The sequence below is a fragment of the Callorhinchus milii genome, unplaced genomic scaffold (assembly GCF_018977255.1).
Source record: "Callorhinchus milii isolate IMCB2004 unplaced genomic scaffold, IMCB_Cmil_1.0 Scaffold10, whole genome shotgun sequence".
Lineage (NCBI taxonomy): Eukaryota > Metazoa > Chordata > Chondrichthyes > Chimaeriformes > Callorhinchidae > Callorhinchus > Callorhinchus milii.
Genome location: NW_024704751.1, coordinates 7,535,194 through 7,556,271, shown reverse-complemented (window position 1 = coordinate 7,556,271; position 21,078 = coordinate 7,535,194). Strand labels below are relative to the sequence as shown.

Sequence of the window (21,078 nt, the reverse complement as noted above, 5' to 3'; positions counted from 1 at the left end):
TGATTCAGTCACCATGATTCTTACTTATGTGATCTTCTATGTTCATCATGTTTGTGGAACTGAACCACATGTTCAGTTGCTGCTTGACTGGTGCTCTGTGTCAGGTTTGATTCCTGAGTGACACTGAGCCTTTGCTTGGATACGAGTGGTTCGGATCTGTCTCCACGAGTGCTGTGGAAAGAAGGTCAATCACCACTCACTTCAATCAATTCTGATCTTACTCCTCAGATTAAATTCGTGGTCACTGTGTTTCGTTTTGGGCTGTCAGAAGTCAAGCTGAACGAGAACACATGAGGTAAATGTAAAACTCAGTGGAAGAATCCTCATTTTAAATCCGAGACCCAAAGCAAATATTTCATAAGCCGGCTATTTTACCATTGCACTATACTGTGAATAAATTTGTCGTCCAACAAACATTCTCGTCAACTGCACATTTACATTAATCCAGTGCTGGCTAACTGACATGTACTGTACAAACATTTTGACAAGAGCAGGGAAGTATAGATCTTTTTCAGTGTAATTCAATTTTATTTATGTTATAAGGCCTTTAAATGCCACCCTAACTCTCACCGCTCAAGGTAAATGTGCTTGCGTCTACCACTGGGCTGAGTGTCTAAGATGTGAGCTCAAATCCCAATTCACAACCTGACCCAGAAGCTATCAACTGAGCCAGCCAATGCTGTAATTCACCATTCTATATGCAATAATAAATGCTTCATGGTTTGTATCTCAGTAAGCATTTGCTGAAATACAGTCTATACCTTTGGGTCCAGAGTGTAATCCATAATTCTCTAGATCCAACTGTCAGTCTACCTAATCTTTGCTACCAATGCCACTGAACAATAGGAATGCTACCTTTTTTTAAAATTTTGTATGTGATTGTATAAAATAAGAGAAGTCATTTATATAGTACTTGAGCTTTGCTCCTGTGCTTTATTCGGTTATCTGAACTGCTTGATTGAATCACAGTCTTGTAACTCACTCCTGGCTGCAAGAGCCTATGTATAATCAATGGGGCTCCAGCCAACGGGTAATAGAGTCAAGTGTCACCAGTGGATGACTGGAACTGTGATTAATACCCGGCTGACCAGTGATGATAAACCTGTTTTTATAAGCATCTGAGTTGGATGGCCTTGAACAATCATCCCACGAATTGTGCAGTGACAAATGGCTGTGTGACATGTGTTCATGGGTGTTTAGAATCTGGATTAAGGGAATCATGTGGTTTAGAGGAAAACATCTGATCATATCCTTTGTTAAAAGATTGTGGAATATTTAACAGTAACTTCACCATGCATAAAAGTAAAATCTTCCCAGTATCAAAATGCAGCTTTGCAGTCCAATTGGAAGGCCACAGACAAACTCCACTTGCTTTAAAGCTGTTTCCGAGCAGGGATGGCAGAATCTATAGAATCTCCTGTTTCCACGGACAAACCGATTCTGTACATTTTCAGCTCTTGCTAGGATGGGTAGAAGGCAAGAAGCAGTCTATCTCAATTCCACGTCCTGGGGTCCCCCTAGAAGAACAAGTAATTCAATGCAGTGATGGTCCCGGCAGAAGCATGAAGAATGGCATCATTTGGAGCTTGGGAAGCTCCCATTTTAACACTGGGAAGATTTTTTACAAAAAATATTATTTTAGTAAGGAGCACAATCAGCTAAAGTCTAATTCTACTAATCACCATTGTCTCCGGCACATAGATCTTTATCTTTAGATGAATCCAATCTATAATTCTTTTAATTAGAACAATGGTACTCATTTCTACTACCTAATCAATTGGTGCCCAATACTAAATAATTGCCTCAGCGCTATACAGCACTGGGAATTATTCCCAAGGCTATAGTCAAAATAGCTCTTTTGCCATTGCAGTGATGTGACAGCTACAGTTTGTATAGTTAGAGTATTTAGGTTTAGAGATTGGTATATTGAAAGAAACTGAAATTGGTAGGCTGGATGGGCCAAAATCTGCTTCTGCTTGAAATTGGTGCCATGCTCCATTACTCAGACTAAAATAACATATTTGGGTTAGAACATAAGCTATTAATTTTAGCAATGCATTTGGACTGGCACTGCTAACTCACTTAAAATCGAGTGTATTTAGCTTTAAATTGCCATTGAATGAATGCTTGTTAGGTTAAATTGTATATTCAGTAAGCTTTTAGTCTCAAATGCACGAATATACAGACTTATGATGTTCTGCCTAATTGCCACAATACAATACAGAAAGATTAGAGTAAGAGAGATAATTCTTCATGTTAGGTAAATCATTCTATAACAAAACAAACCTTCAAGTTTGATATAAACCACATTAATATTGCAATTTACACTCCTACTAAATGACTGCAATACATTTCCCTCCAAAATTACTCATTTAAAATCTTTCATCGTTCAACAGTTTCGTAAAAATCCAGTTCTCTCCAAATATTTGTCTGGTTAATTGACTGACTGGTTCATATTCCTGTAGTGGATTCTGCATTTGCACATGAACCCAATTTTAATTGCAAAGGATTAAAAGATTAAACTCCCCCTAAATTCGACAGAACAAACAGCATTGTCTTGGTATTCGATTATTCAGAAATTCAGGATTCTGCTTAGATTGTGTAACCAAGGGTATGAAATATCTCAATTCGAATGATCGTGATGTCTAATATTTGATCATGTCTGGGAACAATGTGAAGATATTATAGTTTTCTGCATGATGCAGTTTTAAAATTGAGATTAAGAGATTCCCCTCCCTTGTCTCAGCTCAGCATACTAGTTACAGGGGATGGCGATGGAGAGAAAAAGAGAGAAACCGAGCAGAAAGGAAATTAATTTTATACTCTGTTTGAAAGTGCTACAATTTATGTGCATCCTCTTTGCAGCTCAATGCCCTGTTCAGTAACACAGAATGGTTTTACCTGCTTTAACTTGATGCTGTGCGAAATTGTCCATTGTGGCAATGTTGAAAGAAAGTGGAGAGGAGTTGGCATTGAATGTAAAAGTCCTTGGAAATCCTGAAAAGCTATTATCCAAAATCTCTAATGGATGATACTGAGTAATTGTCATTGAAGGTTTCAAATACTGCTTTTTCTTTGTTGCTAAGTACGATGTAAGATCTGCCCATTATGACCCAATTTATTGGCCTACAAGGTTCCCCACCTGTTTTCGAATGTTTGTTGCAAAGCATCCGGTCTGAAAAGGCACGAAACACAAAATCTAAGAAGAATTCAAATCATGAAAGGGGAAAGATCATGAATCCTGACGGTCTCACCGAATACGATCGGAATAGGAAACCATTGTATTACAGATTTAGAATGCTTTTTAATATTCTCAATTATGACACGAGGTGCTTTGTGTGATTTCTGACCAGAGTTAGTCCTGAAGCAAAATCATCTTTGAACTTAGATCTTCATTCTCCATCTGCTTCACTCCATGTATGCAATACCTCCCTAATCTGTAACTAAAACATGCAGATTGAAATGTCAGACTTTGGTGACGCTGGCAAATGACCTTTATATCCTCTTTCTTGATTTATCTGGCTCCAAAGAATTTCAGCTACTTCTTACAAGGTTCAGGGATTTATCTATCAGCTGTGCTGCTTTTGTTGACGGATTTTATAGTCTGCCTCGACTGAGTTCTGAGTACAATCCACCTTAATCCATGTTGTGCCTTTCCTCTGAGATTATTGGGCTTTTAAAATGTGACCAAACAAGAGCAGTAACCAGTCCTTTCTGAGGACAGGTCCTCAAAGTAAGTTATAATTTGAGGAAACCATCCTGTGAATTGGACCCAATAAGAATGGAAGGAAATGTGCGGCATGTTAGAGGTGAATAATGTAGCTCCAAAACACAGAAACTTTAATGGGAAACAGTGCAGTTGGACTTCACTTTTTCTTTTCCTTGTCTTTTCAGCGCCTTGGGACGTCCTCCCAACATGAAAGACGCTATACAAATGTAATCTTATTGCTGTTCCTACTTAAAATTTGGCAGCGTAAAATGGGTATGCGGATTTGATTGTGCCGTGTTGCTGTGGGAATGTACTGAGCACAAGGTAGTGATATTAGTCATAGCCACAGGACACCTCCAAAACAGCAATGCAGAAATCCATTGGCAGATACTTGGGAGCTGCCGGCAGTGCCAGGGATCACATTTGCGAGGTGCTGCTGAATTGATTGCCTTCAGGCACAATAGGTCACATCGCGTTACCTGAATTTAAACTGATTTCATTTAAAATATAGATTCTGACCATAGCATTATTGCTTCCGTTCAGTGAAAAGTTAGATTCCTTTGAGGCTCCCATGACCAAGGAAGAAATTTGCTCTTTTGAAACCTGTCCCATTTGAGACCATTTCTTCCCAGAGTTCTGATGCTTTGATACAACAGTACACCCGAACTGCATTTAAATTGGTTCATGAATATTCCATGCACACTTTTACATTGAGCTGGCAAGCAGAGTTTTTTTTCGATATTGTGCTTTGTGTTAGGCTTGTTACTGAAGCAAATAGAATTTAGCCCATAAAGTCTTGCTGTGAAATTCATATAATTTGCAGCAAATAGGATTCTGAGTATCATGCTGATGGTTGTTGCTGGAAGGGATCGATGCTTCCTGTATGTCAAAGAAACATTTCAGACTGTGAAATTCCTTTGCTGCTATGGCTAGTGGCATGGTTCTATAGGACTGTCTACTTTGGTAAAAGGTTAAATATAATCCTTGCATTTGATGTAATGCCTTTAATGTCAAAACAAAAAAAAACTTGCATTTATATAGAGCCCTTAACCCTGGACGATGTCTTGTCGTGCTTACTGAAAACAACTTCACGGCAAATTGATGTTAAGAGTATTAACTGTTTGCAGGCAAACCTGGCAGCCAATTTGCATAGAGAAAAGTCCCACAAACAGCCATAAAATGAATGACCAATTCATCTTGAATATTGGTGTCCAGTTCACTGAGAAGCGCCCTTCTCTTCAAGCCCTGTCATGGGAACTTTCTCATCCACCTGAACAGGCAGACGGGAATCTGGTCTAAGGTCTCATGCAAAGGATGGCACATCTGATGCAGCAGTGCTCCCCCCAGCACTGCACTGGAATTTCAGCCTAGACTATGAGGCCGATTGGTCTCGATTGGGCTTGATCTCATGGCTAGGTGTGACACAGAGGCAAGAGTGCTAACAGTTAAGTTAACACATTGCCATATTGGGGTCAATTAAGTGGACCCTCCTATTGTTCTAATCTTATTGCTATTTAAATCTCCAGTCCGTGGGACTAATATTGCCAGTGAATGATGCCAGAGCTTAGAGCCTAGACCGACCTGCATGTGTGTTATACCAGAGGCAGCCAGTTAGTTCCCTGGCTTTGAGGCAACAGTTAGTTGCTAGGTAATGGCATGTGCTAGCCCTGGAAAGCTGTGCAAAACTACTTTTGTGCAAACTGTATGCATCTCCGATTTGAAAGCAGCAAACTGCTGGGCTCCTAATTCATTTATCGGCTATCTGCTGATTTCTAAATGGATTCATGTTACCTCTTGAAAAGTAAGCTTAATGGTCTGATTTGCCAACTTAGCTGAAGACTCCATTTGGTTAAGGCTCTATTGCTGTTCCTGGTCTTCGAAGGATAGCAGATGGTGCTTTTTACACACAGTATTTCCCAAGAGGTGCCAAGTGGTGTCTTGATTATGACTAACTCCAGATAAATGTGGTGCAGAAATCCTCCGGAGCAGCTGTGTGCAGCAAGTAGAGATGACTGGAGAGCTCAGACCAAGCCACTACTTTCCTGGAATCAATAATAATTGTATTCACCATCTTGTGATAAAGATGTGGTCAAAGCCTTGCATAGCCAACCCTTGAATCAAACACAAAGTTCATCAATAAATAGCATGTGTTAACCATTGAATAACGTGCACATAAGGTCACAGTGAATTATTATAAATACAGTGCTCTGACATTAGTTTGCTGTGTGTTTGTTCATAGCAAGTTTTTCTGCTGAAGCCTGTGGCCAGAAATTCCTCCAATTCTTAGCCTGTAAGACCATTTTTGAAAGTTGAAGATCACGCAGAATTGTGAATTCTGAAATTGACTTAGAAGCTGGTTCTTGTTAAGAAGAAAAACAGCGAACAAATTAATTATGGGTTTAAGAATATACTGCATTGCTCCCAAGCTTCACTTCTAAGACAGAATGATTTCACAGGACAGGTCTAGATGTTGATTCGGGCATCTGGTGCCCAGAATTCTATCACTTACTGCTGGACCAACTTGTTCTTTTTAATACAGAACAGAACATTCCTGCCCACTCCTTGTTTCTTGCAGGGCTTTAGGCATTTTAAGCACCCACTTGCTGACAGACTATATACGTCCTTATACTTTTAAATATTAATGACTTTTATCTGCTGCCACATTCAAATCTAAGTGATGTGATTTTTGGATGCCTTCATGATGCATATGACCAGGAGCTGCATGATTGTTTAAACCTTCTTAATTAAACCTTTTTCGAACCTATTGTCTTACGCATTATTCAGCAAAGTAGGATATACAATGATGGTTTATTCAGCTAATATCTGAGAATAATATTGTGGACACACACATGTATTTGAAGATAAAGATTTTTTAAATTCTCAGGTTTGTTTAATAATTGTTCCTCTGTGTGGATGCTTTTAATAATGATTTTCAAATGCTTAGCTTATGTGTTATCCTGTTTTAATGACATTGGTACGTTGGCATCTGGTCAGCTAGCACTCGCTTTGTCTTTCCAGCCTCTGCAATCGATGCTTTGCTTCAAATAGAACGTTTTCACTCCGAAAATAAAGCCCCTAATGCCAACCTCACTGCTAATTTGTCACTGCTTTACTGATGGTGCTATCTGTAGCACCTTTTGACTCTCTCCCCGGTTTACAGTGTTTGTTGCCACATTGTGACACGGTTTCAAAGATGACCGTCAAAAAGGCCATTAAAAGAACCGGTCAACATTGCAAATGGAGTTTTAATAACTAATTACACTGCAACCTGATATGAGGCTGCAGCACACTCGAGACGTTCAGATGACTGTGTAAACCACAGGAGCAAAACTCCAGGGTTTACTCATTCATCTGAACCTAGTGACAGTAGACATTTACATTTGTGAATGTATCTCTCCCCTCCCCACACCACCACCAAAAATCTAATTTTAAAAAAAAGTAGTAGCATTTGCACATTTTGTTCTGCTGATTTTCCATCTAATAATCTAATAATAATCTTTACATTTGATACAGAACCTTTCATGTCAGGAGGACGTCTCAAAGCACTTTGCAGGGTACACTGTAAAGGAAATATTTATGTTCTCATCAAATATTTGTTCTTTTTAGCTAACCTATTTGGGTGGAAGTTACATCAATGATGATGAGTTCATTGGGGATTTGACTTTAATGGGCTGCTGAACGACATAGTATAATAATAATCCTTGCATTTGGTATAGTGCCTTATCACTTCTTCTAGACGTCTCAAAGCACTGCACAGAATATACTGTAAAGTGAATTGACTGTATATTTATGGGCAAAATGTATAAGGTTGCTTTTAAAAGAGGCGGTGATAGCGATGCAGAAGGTTAACAATGATGTTTTATATTGCAGTGAATGAGAATGTCACCACCCCATGTGAAATGAAACGTGCCATATAAATGCAATTTGTTGTTGTTGAATGGTTTTATACACTGAATCACATTTATCTCCAGTACTACGCAAACTTCCCAGTTTATCACAACTCAGCCTTATTTTTGTAAATGGTTCCGCTTAGCACAGCTCTTGCAAATTATATCTTATCGATAAGACTCGAGCAATAAGATTGTAAACTGAATGAACGCAGCATTGATTGACCATCACTTGTCTTATTGGCGGTAGTGAAACTCAATAAAAATCACACGACAATAAACTGAAATTGCATGAGGCATTTAAGAATGATTGGGATTTATTAAAGCCAGTTGTTTTACAACAGGTGCTATATAAATTGTATCCCCTCTGTAAATCAATATCCTGTGTAGTGTCTCATGAAAACTGAAGTTGATTGTATTAGTTTAATCTAAGGTATTCCTTGCTGAATCAATGATTTAAATTCTCAGAAGTTTATCTTTTGAAAAAAGTGCTAAAATAACAATAAAATGTTTAATAATTTTTCCGCTATCTTGCCCTTGCAAAGGTTGCAAAGCATTGTTTTTATTTGAAAAATGTTAATCTTAATTGATTTTACCCAGTTGAGTATTGCAGCAATGTAGATCAAACACCAATTATGGTTAATTCTGCAGAAGCGTTCTGTTTAAGGAGGCTTTTTCATTCCAAAATGTCAGAACCTTATATTTTTTGGTTACTTATGTATTACAGAAATGGAAACCGATTGTTTGCTGATTAAACCAATATCCAACTGAAATGAAATGCCTAATTTTTTTTCTTTAATAAGCAAAAACATTGAATGCAATCTCTATGCAAATTATTCAGTAATACATTTCTCTTCTACACAATATTTTCTATTTTGTGGGCTGATCCAAATAGGATTTTGCACTTAACCGTTTAAGTAAAAAAAAAATTTTTCTCTGAAAGTTTAAGGATCTAAAACTTCTCAAAGTATGCTGATGTAGATCTATCGGGAAAAGATATGGGCAGAAGGAGTGCATGGATCCAGTGAGACATAAACCCCACCAACATATAACTAGTAGTCGGGTAATGCTCAATCAACTGATTTGCATGCAAAATATATATATTTATATAGCGCCGTTTGGAAGCATTTTACAGTGACTTTGGGGGAAGAGGATGGGGCTGACTGCAGGTACGGTTGAAGAGTTATGCTTTTAGGTATCTTTTGAAGACAAGTTGGGGGGAAGCATCTGAAAGTGTATGTGTCTATCTATCTGAACCATGTTGAAATATTACCTGCCCTTGTGCTAGACTTACTGCACTGATTGCAGACGTGCTTGCTGCTGGAGCACTGATTCAGTTTTGTAGCAGGAGGTAGACAATGAGGAGAAATCTGGCCAAGGGCAAATGATCAGGCTTAGCAGAGACATTCTCATTGAACTGTGTCGGAAATACTGTGTGCATCAGATACTGAATCTATATTGATGGTATTCATGAATGCTTATGCTGCCAGCACCTACCAGAAACCTTATTATATAGCAATGCCGGTTAACCATGTGATGCTATTGTTTCCAAAGGTACTATTGACTGACAAACATTGCACCTAACCACTATATATTTGGCTGCCTCATTCCTGGCTAAACTCCTCCAGCGAAAAATGTTCATTCATTTCATGGCTGTTTGTGGGACATTACAAAATACACAGTCACTACACTTTACCGTTTTGTTTTGGTCAGCTGGGTGTCTGACACATGCAGAAACCAGTCACCATGCTCAAGAGTCTCCAAACCAAACAGAGTTTCCCACCCAGACATGGAAATCCAGAGATGTTTATTAGAATGGAATGCGCAATCTCTCCCTGGAGGGACGCATCCCGCTTACCTAATTCTGGGAAGTATTAGGCGCAGGTTAGCAAGAACCAAGTCTTCGGCACCCCAGAGTGTGCGTTGGGGATAGTGCTGGAGTCTAACCAGCTAAACCCACATAGCTTACCGTTGAAACCACAGCCTAGCAAGCTTTCCCGCTGCTTATCCAGCTAGGACCACCCTACCCATCGAGTTTTGGCTTGCAGGGTTAATGGGAGCTGAGTGGGAAGAGTCCCTGCCCCCAGTGACTGACACTTTACTGACATTTTGTGAAGCGCTTAGAGACGGTCACGATTTTATAGGCTGTATCAATTTCAGGTATACATAGAAAGATTCGATTTTGGTTATATTGCAAACGGTTCAAGAGTGGCTCAATGCTGTGTCATGGATATATCTGTACATAAAATGGCTACAGAGATCACAGTGCTCAGACACCAATTTGCGAAACAAGCTGGAAGGGGCAACCCAGTGCACATAGTATGCTTATATCTTGTAATCAAATCATTAAAACAATGTAAATTGTGGTAGCGGCCAGTGCATTTGACTTTAATATTGTATCTCATTGTGCCAGCCTGTATATTCACTGTACTGCATTCAATCCATTACATTTAATCAGTCGCTGTCAACAGTATAGTTGTAATTTCACACCGATTGCTGAAACCTGTCACCAGTTTAAAAAATCGGCACCAATTAAACATATTCCTAATTGCTGGCCTGGGTCACGTTTTAACGCTACTCATTGCTCAATATGGATTGTCATTTCTTTCCCTCTACTGCACATAAGCCTGTGTTTGCCACGCTATGTGCAAGGAATGCACACACGTTCTGCAAGCAGGGAAAAACAGACATTATATCTGTCTTCCAGTGCTTTATCTGGTTTCTTCTCAGTTTCTGTAGCTTAAATTTTTTTCAATTTACTCGAGAAAATTGCAGTAAATGAGAATAAATGAGATTCTGCGTCTTCTTCTTGTCCTCTCACTTAGAGATTTAGTGCTGCACGTTTTGATCATTGTAAGTTGCTGCATTGTGCTGAATAAGTGATGAGAATGCAGCAGCTGTGGGGAGAGAACTGTGAAAACCTATATCTTGCTTCTAATGAAATCCCTTGGGTCACAAACTCTTGCGCTCCTCCTAATCTTAACAACCCTTTCCAAAATCTTGCTGCGAGATAAATGAGCTTTGTTGCTGGAGATGCCAGAACAGTAAATTGGCCTGAATGTTCTTCAGTACTATCAATTTATTTTTCGTGATGCATAAATCCTTCAAAGCATTCTCAGACATTGGACAATATTTTAATGGAGCTGCTGCCATCCATAGTTACCACGTTAGGATAGTCGCTGTGTAATATTACCTGAGGGTTGAACCCAGAATGGACCGTTACATTAGAAGCATTATTCTATGAATGTGATAAACGCCCACCCCTAGGTTAACAAAATTATTTGTCCGGCTTGAGACTTTACACATGCAGGCCATTACCAGCGAATGGGCAGCACTCTCCTTATGGTTCAAAGAGAGATTCTTGTCTGGTAAATTGTCCTGAAAGGCAATCCGTTTAGTAAGTGGAGGAGAGTGCAATGATGTGATAAGTGCTATAATGGTGTTGCAACATCATTGCTATAATCCAAAAGCTGCATTGAAAATGCTGCATCAGAAGAGTTCACATTGCAGGAGAATGTAACCTCTACTACCAGGTAAATGTTTCCCTGGTGCCATTTTAGCTGGATTTCTAGAACAGCACCACCCCACCCGCCCGATGGTGAAATGTGTGGTGCAAGTGGTGCAGAGTTTGCGCTTGTTTAGTAAGAAAAGAATATGAACCTGCAGTAACAATAGACAAAAACAACAACTTGCACTTATATAGCGCCTTCCACGCAGGGTAGCATCTCAGAGCGCGTAACGGTGGCGGAGCCTGACTCTGAGCCGGGGGGAGGTAGCCGTAAGCACAGTCGATATAGACTCAGTCATAACGAGAGTGCCTCTGTATCTCTTATCTCAGCAGAAACTTTGTTGTACAATATTCTGTACCAGGTGCCTTCCTGCACCGGGTCTTGCTTTGCATAGCATTAAATTCAACCTTAATTAAGAATAGTGCTTTCAGATTGGCAAACTTGCCCGATCTTCCAATATTTTCGGTCCAGAGGACCTGCTCCCATTTTGGCAGCAAGCCCTTAACCTTCAACTCCCTGTTGAAACATGAATCTCATCCGTTTTCCTTGCGAGTACATCAGCGATGTTCCCATTCACTGTGCTGGGTAGCAGTCTGCTGCTTTGTTTGTGTCCGTAGTAACACTTGATTCTCTCCCCGATTTACAGTGTTTTTTGGCACATTGCGACATGGTTTCGGAGATGACTGTCCAGCTGTAAGGCCATTAGAAGAACAAGTCAACACAGCGAATGGAGTTTTACCAACTGATTACACTGCAACCTGATATAAGGCTGCAACACACTTGAGAGGTTCAGATGACTGTGTAAACCACAAGAGCAAAACCCCAGGGGTTACTCAGTCATCCAAACCCAACGACCATACAGGCAATCCCCAATTTTACACAACGTTTTTGATCTAGTTCCATTTGCGATTCGGCTTTGCACTTGCAGATTTTCCATTTAGTGTTCATATTTCTCGCACCCCTATCAGTTCCCATCCCCCAGCTTGGATGCTCATTCAGCAATAACGAGCGCTTGAGACGCCCTCCCAATGTGAATGGCACTATATATATGTATTCTGTAGCTGCAGCTGCCGAGACTTTCCATATGGCTGTCGCATAGCAGACTGGATGCTTTGCAATGCTCAGAACTAAATTAGGAGTGTTCTGTGGTTGTCAGTTGATGGGAAAAGAGGCTTCTATGTAAAACAAAAGCCCTGTTTTTAAATTGTAAACTGGCTAAACCTTCCCTCACCTTGGTGTAATGCTCTTCATATTCTACTATTTTTCATCACCTTTGGGGATCAGGACAATGTCTTTGCTGTATCTATCTACTAAGAAATGAGTGGCTGGTGGGGTGTCTATAGTCTGTGAAAGGAGCGAGCTTTCAATCGTGCTGTATGACCCTTTATCATTTTTTGCTTTCGTGTGCTCTTCCCTTCGTTTATAATCTTGTCACATAGTCCTATCTCCGGGTTCTGCATGAAGAAGCAAATCCTATCCATTAAATGCAGAATGTATTGGCTGTCCCACTCATTACATTTTACCTGGTTACAACAACCTAAACCACATTCAATTCAAAGGCTATCTACATGTTATTGAAATTCCATTACTTTTGTTAAAACTACTGCTATTCCAAAGTTCCATTATTATCCATTAAAATGTATAATATTTCCTTGATAGCAGTGTTTGCTTAAAGTATAACCTGGTGCATTATATGAATTGGGGGCAGTGTTATCGAGAGAAGAGTAAATGCAGAGCAACTTTTGCTGAAAACCACCTTTTCCATATGCCTTTACTTACTGTAAAAGTGAATGGAGAATTAAATTTCCAAAGAATTCTGTCGGTGTAATTGCAACTGTTTTGATAGGAATTAATGCAGTTTCAATTCAATGTAGTTATTATTCAAATTGGTTCTTTATCGGTGTAAAAATGCAAGACAGCTTTATAATGCCACAAAATTTCTTGATCTCAACATTTTCCCCTTCATTGTGTAGGCACTTTGTGCGTCCAGACATGAAAGTGTTGCATTACAAAAATAGTTCTTGTTCTCTGGTGCAGCATTTCGCTAGAGAGTTGTTTGGCATGTGACCGCTGTGAGTGATATTGTGTGAATGGTTTGCCTTTCCCTTAGCCGTCCTTTTCCAGATAGCAAGAGCTTGTGTCGACTTGAGCCGTCTGTTAATTCACCCATTCTTCAACATCCAGCTGAGTCGAGACACACCATTGGTGTTTGACTATGATGGTATCATTTCTGCCTTTAACATCCACGCATGTATACTTTCCAGCAAGGCTTATTCAATAGGAAGCACAGACTGTCCCCTACCTACTGCTAGCTTTGAGTTGCTGAGGCCAGTAATGTTTCTATTGATGCCCAGGCTAAAATGGGGCATGGACCCTTCTTACACCGAGGTGAGACCAACTGAGCCAGTCTGACACCTCAGTTGGCTACCATTGGGGTAACCAGGTTCATTGGCCGACTGGCAGACAATTGACCGTACCATCTGTTTGAGTGTGAGTGCCTTGAGCTCTGCCGATCGCCACTGCACGCTGAGGCAAGTGAGCAGTAATTGCAGTTCCCTAGGTGTGGGTATCACAATCACCGCTGGTGCAATGCCTTGAGTATTGTACCCAAGGAAAGCTGAGAGCCCAAACAGAGGAGGGATATTTCCCTTTGCAAGATTTAGAATTATAAAGCAATTAAACACAGCGTTACTAAAGCTTTTCCCGTGTCTCGTCAGTAACCAGATCAATCAAAAATTCACCCTAAGTTCGCTAATTTTATAAAGTACATTTCTGTTTAGGGCAAAGCAGCTCTTTTATTAGAATAATGAATACAATATGTGAAAAAGCATTGCAAGGCAGCATTAAAACACTGGTTCAGCTGCTTCCTGTGGTTTTATAAAGCCGTCAAAATCTCACGCTTGCAATACCAGCTTGTAATTTGCTCTTTCTTTTATCAGTTTAATATATGTACACTACCAACCACTTTAAATTGCTGTATTTTACGTGGAAGAATTCACTGTCCTTTGGCCGTGATGTATGGCTGTGTGCCTCTGGTTAGGGATATTGCTTGCTTATATTATTGGAAGTTTGAGACTGAAGAATTTGAGTGTCGTACATTCTATTTTATTCTTTTCTAATAGCTGAAGGAAATGAGTGGTAATAGTTTGACTCAGGCAGAGATCATTCTTCATTATTTTTCATTATTTATATTTAATTTTCTGCCCACTGTGTAATTAAGTAGTCTGTTCTCTAGCTTACACGAATGATAACGTTGATTCTAAAATGAACAGCAAAATTCTTAATAGCTGCTGCTAATAGATACTTGAGAATACTTACTCCTGTATGATATTCATTAGATGGAGGACAACGCTTTTATCTCAGTCTCGTACAATAACACAATGGGTCTTGGCTAATGTGCTGTTTTGTGCTCTGGAGTCCAGTGAATCCCTTCCATTGACTCCAAGATGCTGAAGCCATTTATGGCATCTTCTCTGCCAACCATGCTGAGATCAGCTAACTCAGCACAAACCGGGGGCTAAACCTGGGTCTTGCTGGCTCGGATATCTGAGATGGACATTGAGCTATGTCTTTAACCAACTGAGCCAGGACATTGGGATAAAACTCCCTTCTCTTTATGCACTCTTTAGCATCCACCTCAATTTAACGCCAAGTATCTGAAAAAGTCTCCAAGCTACCAAAAACAAAGCTTTAATGCACAGGAGGTGAATGTATTACTTAATTACTATTTTCAGCTTTATTTGTATAACATCAGTCATACAATTGTCATTTCCCCCTTTACTAAATTGTCACTACAGTAACTTTGCAGCCCTGTGCTTGGGTATCTTTTTTGCTGGTAATACATTTATTTGTGAAGTTGAGAATGCAAACATTAATCGCTGGTCGCATTAATATCATATAATCTTATACACCTGGGATCTGCAATACTGCCATAGCAATTATTACCAAAAACACAAACCCACAAAGAGGGTTTGAGGAGGAAGACGGAACACATTGTGTTTTGTGAATGAATCCTTAACACTTTAAAAGTAGTTATTTTTATATGACATTGTGAATGTTTTGTTACCAATTAAGTTTTGTACCTCTGGGGTGTAGTATTTCCATCGGATGTTGATCTTAATGTTAATTGAGTTAGGGTCTTAAAATGTATGGTACCCTTGACAAATCCCGTCAATTCTAATACAGTATATATCAGTATAGTGAAATATAGAAATATTCACCGTCTCCATGTTGCTCTGCAATATATTCTACCTGTGTTATTTTTTGTAAATGATCGGTAATTGTAAATGTAGTGCCAGCAATGTCCTAGCCAACAATCTTCAAGGCAAATTGGTCATTCACTGCTGTCTGTGGGACCTTGCTGTGAGCAAATTGGCTGCCACATTTCCCTACAAATACACGGTTGCTACACTTGACAGCAATTATCTGTGACTGAAATTCTTTGAGACATTTATCCGTGTGGTGCAACACACGGTTTCTAAGAAACACAGTCACTACAGTAAATCCTGAGAAGAGACATCGTCGTGAAGTGAAAGGCACTGTATCAAATGCAACTCGCTTCTCTTTTTGAATAGTGTCATAGCATCTTTAACGTACAGTTGAACAGGAAAAACGGGACCTCGATTTAACTTCTCACCCAAAGGACAGCAGCTCTGACAATGCAGAAATCCTCCCAGCATTGTGTGGGACTATCAGTCTAAATTGTCAGCTCAAAGTCCCACCTAAACATGCATTGAATCAGCGCACTCTTACCACTGGAAGATGGTTGTGATTTTCATTGTGTAACACTCCGCTATGAATGCACCACTTCTGATTGATATAGTATTCGGATTGGGTTGTATGAATGCTTGACATACGTATTCTACCCCTAACAAGACCAAGTTACCGAATTGTATCTGGAATAATACCTCCACCAATGTAGCCAGGCTACAGCTGTTCAATTTCAGGCTTGCTCACCTTTCTCTACTATATTAAAAAAACACAAAGCCTTCCAAACCAGTTCATTTAAATGAAAGGAAAATAAATGCTGGCTGTGTGCTTTCAGCAAAGAAAAATTACATTTCTCCCAGTAAAGTGACTTTTTTTAAAAAACAAAAGCCGAATAGATACATAAATACATTTTGATTTTACGTCTCAGTTGCTATCGATCAACTCACTGAATTGTGGTAGGTATACCGAGGTCAAGTAATTGAATTACTGTGTTCTGAATGCACTGAAAGTAACAGTCACAAACCCTGCATTTTTCTTTGTTCAATAGCTAAACAGCAGTGTGTTTCTAGAGCTACACCGTCACTAATGGAATACCTGAGAGAGCTCCTGCCGCTGTGAGGCTGGGACGTCTGCTACTGACTGTCTATCAGGTGTCATTCAGCAATCACAGCACACAGGGTTTTTGACACATTAGAGACCCCCAGCTTGGACCTGCAGCCAGTGCTTAGATACCATGCTATTGGCTGATTTCCAATAAGCTGTTTTGTTCTCTGTAAAATCCCCTTAATTATTGTTAGGCACTGGATGGAAAACAATTTGCTAGTTGATCTGTATAATGTCTGATACCACAATAGTGTGTATTTGGGTCTGTGTGTGCATCTGGGTCTGTGTGTGTGTGGGTGGGGGGTGGGGGGGGTCTGTTTGGGTCTATCTGTGCGTGTGTTTATTGGGTTTGTGTGTGTGTGTGTGCGGGGTGAGGGGTTCTGTGTGTGTGTGTAAAGATGTTTTGTTAAACAATGAATGGAAGCAATTTCCAATAAATTCCCCTGTTTTGTAAATTCGTAAAATTGAAATATTAGCGCACCAACCGACTCTGAAGGCAGGTGCTGCTCTCCATACAGCATGTTGTCCCACTGTTAATAATTGCTCGCTGGTGACTTCATGGTGGGCATTAAATTTTCCCATATTTCTGTGAAATAGGGGAAAATTATAATTACTGCCATGTAAATGATGTATCCCTAAAGCAGCCCATTTAAGTACCCTTTCACCAACATTGCAACACATCCATCCACTGCCTATTCTAATAATGCATAGTGGTAAATTTTTTGGTTTAAATTATAACAAAAGAAAGACTGGCAATGAGTGAGTTTAAAATAATAATTCAGTGTTGAGGGACCATTCACCATCATAAACTGAAGACTGAATTATTATGTCAAACTCACTCCTGTTACTCGGGGGGTGGTGGCTGAAAGCATAGCCGCCGATGGCGGAGCGGAGGAGAAGATGAATGAGCAGGAGGATGGAGCCAGTCGAGAGGAGGCGCTGTGTGGTGGAGTGGGAAGTAAGCTGGTCGGAGAGATATGGTGGCACCTACTTGTGTCATCAAGGTTCCCCAAACAGGGTAAACAAGCAATTCACCTGAAGGATAATTGGTCAGGAACCCTGGAAAAGCTTACTCTTTGCCAATAGTACCACAGGATCTTTGACATCCACCAGAATAGACGAACAATACCTTGGTTTCAATGTTTTCTGTGAAGCCATGACAGCAGCAGCTTTCTGGGTGTTGAATGCTAGATGGAGAGTTGATGAAAGCATTAGCACTTGCAATGCCTAACATAATCCCCCCCCACCCCATATGAGAGCCAAAGTGCTTGGGGATGGATTGCTATATTGCTACAAGCAGATAGATCAGGTACAGTCCTGTTTTTATAATTCAAATAACATTCTCCAAATGCAGAGCCCTGTCAGGATTAGTGATTGGTGGCCAGCCAATCGGAACATAAGCTATCTGACCAGGTCTGTTGATGCCAAATGGCAGAAAGTGCAGCCTGATTGAGCCTCCACTGAAATATGCAAGAGCTTCTGTTTTCATTTCCTTCCAAAGCTCAAAATATTGACTGCACGTCACATTCCAGGCTGTTAAAGGTAAATGCAGTACCTTCAGGTTCCAGGGTTGATATTGTGTGCGCGGTAATTCTAAAACACACTTGCTGTTTGTGCAATAATAATCTTGTGTGCTTGATATAGTGCCTGTGGAATCGAAAGAACTCTTAAGAGCTTCACAGGAAATTACTGTTGAGTGAATTGACTGTGCATTTGGAGGAAACAATATGTCTGTTCTGCTCCTCTTAAACTCTATCCCTTCCTCCCCCAGCATCCACCGCTGCCAGCTGTTGGTTTACATGTGGAGAGTGGACATACCAAGGTACTGGCAGGTCTTGCCTCCTTCAAAGGCCTGTCTGAAGACCTTCCTCTTTAACCGTGCCTTCAGCCACCCTCCTACCCTCCACCCCTCTTGATTCTAACCCCTAACTCGAATGCAAACCCTTAATTGTCCAGTGTTTTGGGATGTCCTTCTGACGTGATAGGTGCTGTATTAAATGTAATTTGTTGCTGCTTGTTGTCGTTATCTCAATCAGCCATGGAGGTGGCACTTTGAGATTTCATACACAAGGAAACACTCTCTGCAAAGCGGTAATTGTAACCGGTGTCTGCCACAATTCCTAGAGAGCGTATCACTGACATAAGGCACATTATCAGGCCGGAAACCACAATGCAAACAAAGTCCTTTGAGACCTAACTGAAAACATATTGCAGTGAAAGGAACAATGTTATGTTTGTCTCATCCATTGCAATGAATATCAAGAACATTGGTTGTCAAAATCTGACTGACTATGTAAAATCCTGTTGCAGAAGTACATCTAAACAAGTAAATAATCCTTGTTTGATACATTACAAGCAATATAGATTTGTATTTCTAAAGGACAGCAGCCAATTTTCACAGTTATGTACTACAAAAACAGCCACGAGTGGCCAATTTTATTTGGAAGGTTGTTGGCCAGGATGCTAGGAAAAACTCCCTTCAATTTTTATATAATGCCATGGGATCTTTAGCATTCAACTGTGTTTCTGACCCTGTGGTTGCAGGCCTTATCTTGCCTCAGTTTAATGTCTCGTCTGAAGGAGGTCACCTCTGAGAATGAAGCACTTTCTCCTCTCCAACCCACACCCCCTCCCCCACCGTGCTGGACTAATGGCAGTCTAGACTATGGGCTAAACCCACTAATATTTATATATGATGTAAAATGAAATAAACTTTCCTTTATCCCCCCAGACAACTTGACTACACTAGAGCAACTCCAGCAGATACAAGTGGCACGGCATTGATGTCAAAAGCACTTTGCACTTGATCTGTAGCACTTCCTACCAATATTTCAGCATTAATGGAACACCTGCATCCTGATCAATGATCGATCTTCTAGTTAAATGATCAGCCACCTAAGGAGCTTTGAGAATACTGAGTGTTCATTTTTGGAATAATATCATATTTAAACATAAAATTGTGTTGATTCTGTTTGTAAAATTCAACTTGATTTCTCATTTCCAGCGTGTTAATGCAACGAATGGCCGTGATGCTTTTTAAAAAGTATTTTGCAGTGAGTTTCTATTTTTTAAACACAGGATTAAAAATTGCAAAGAAGATTATGGGCAGTGTGGCAGTTAATAACTGCATTTTTAACAAGCTTAAACGATAACTTGGGACAGGAACCAAGCTAGCAGAAGCATAATATCAAATGTCTGTATTGTGCAAAGCGCTTTGAGACATCTCAACGATTTAATAAGGCACTGTATCAAATCCAAGGTTTTTTTAAAGGCCGGCACGGACTGGTCGGGCTGAAGGGCATATTCCCTTGTTGTATGTATCTTTCTATAGAATATCCAATGGGAGAAAGAATTGAAGGCAAGATCCACGGCTTCCAGGGATTGTTGGTCCCCAGTTTGGGGAAGCTCCTGAATTCTTAGGAATTGTGCAACAATTGGAAACTTGTATGCACCAAGTTCCCAAATGTGGCCTCTGTATTGATGGAGTAACGGATATTTGGTCAGGTTTCCTGCTCTATTTACTTTTCTACACATGTACAGTAACAATATATATCATGTTCGCTAAAGGCTTGTGTCTGGCAGGGGTTGCATCATGTTACCTGTAGTGAGAATCAAAAAGCTAGAAGTCGCGTTCCCTGTTGGTGATGACTAATGAGCAAATGAACTTGGGATTGGGTCAATAAAGGACGAATGTTAATTCCAGTCACGTCAAACTGCGCTATCTTTCAAGTCACACTTGGTGGTGTTGGATGCTGAACCCGCAATGCGTTTGCACATCTGTTCCGTCTCTGGAAGGCTTGCGGGCCCCAGTGTACACAGCTGACAGATCCTGAAAGAATGGCGATAACTTAAAGGCCCAAGTCAGCAGTAACTGCGTTAAAATTCCTGGTGACTTTGAAAGCGCCCAATGGCTGAGATGGAATGTTTCTTGCTGTGATTGCAGTCTGTGTCTTGCCTTGGCGTGAAGCCTTGTTTTGTATTGCATTAATGGCAGTCACATGTTCTAACTGCAGCACAGCATAATAAGCCTGCTTGTTGGCGATGCACATCACATCCAATGAATCTTTAACAATAGCGCTTAGGCATTATGCCCACTTCTTCCCCCGACCCCTGCACTGTGGCTCACTGGCTTTATCTAAAAGTCCAGGCAAGGCAGGTGTGAAAGAATGTTGATTGAATCTTGCAAAGTCAGGTGGGCTTAAGGACAAGAGGAAATGCTCAGAGTTGTCAGGAATGTTTAATCACTGGTTTGGGAAGTAGTTTCTCAGCCGGGACAGAACATACGAATTGCTAGAAGAAAGAACACCAAGGTCCTAAGACAGCACTAAGGACCCTTTAGTTACCCCAGAGCCCTGGATTAGGGAGGGGAAAATCAGTCAGCTGTCTTTCCTCATCTGCTTAATGTTGAGTTGAGGATGGCGTTGAGAGATGAGCCCTCGCTGACCATTTGCAACAGCGACTGTGAAAGTGATGCTCTCGTATTACAAACAAAAAATTTGCAAATACTCAAGATCTAGGACCGACAAATTCCCTTTCCCCCTGATTAGTGCCTTGGGACGTCCTCCCAACGTGAAAGGCACTATACAAATGTAATTAAGTAATTTTTTTATTGTATCTTTACTTTCTGCAGCTTATGTACAAAGCAGAAATGCTGTGCCTT

At 40.3% G+C, this 21,078-nt stretch overlaps 1 protein-coding gene across 1 annotated transcript in view; it reads left to right on the top strand.

Moving 5' to 3' along the window:
* Nucleotides 1-275: 275 nt before the first annotated feature.
* LOC103180695 (serine/arginine repetitive matrix protein 3) overlaps nucleotides 276-21,078 on the top strand; it is a 107,158-nt gene continuing 86,355 nt past the window's right edge. The window contains exon 1 of the mRNA XM_042338568.1: nucleotides 276-295. Within this exon, the coding sequence (XP_042194502.1) occupies nucleotides 291-295 (5 nt within the window). The 5' untranslated portion in view covers nucleotides 276-290. The remainder of the gene's footprint in view (nucleotides 296-21,078) is intronic.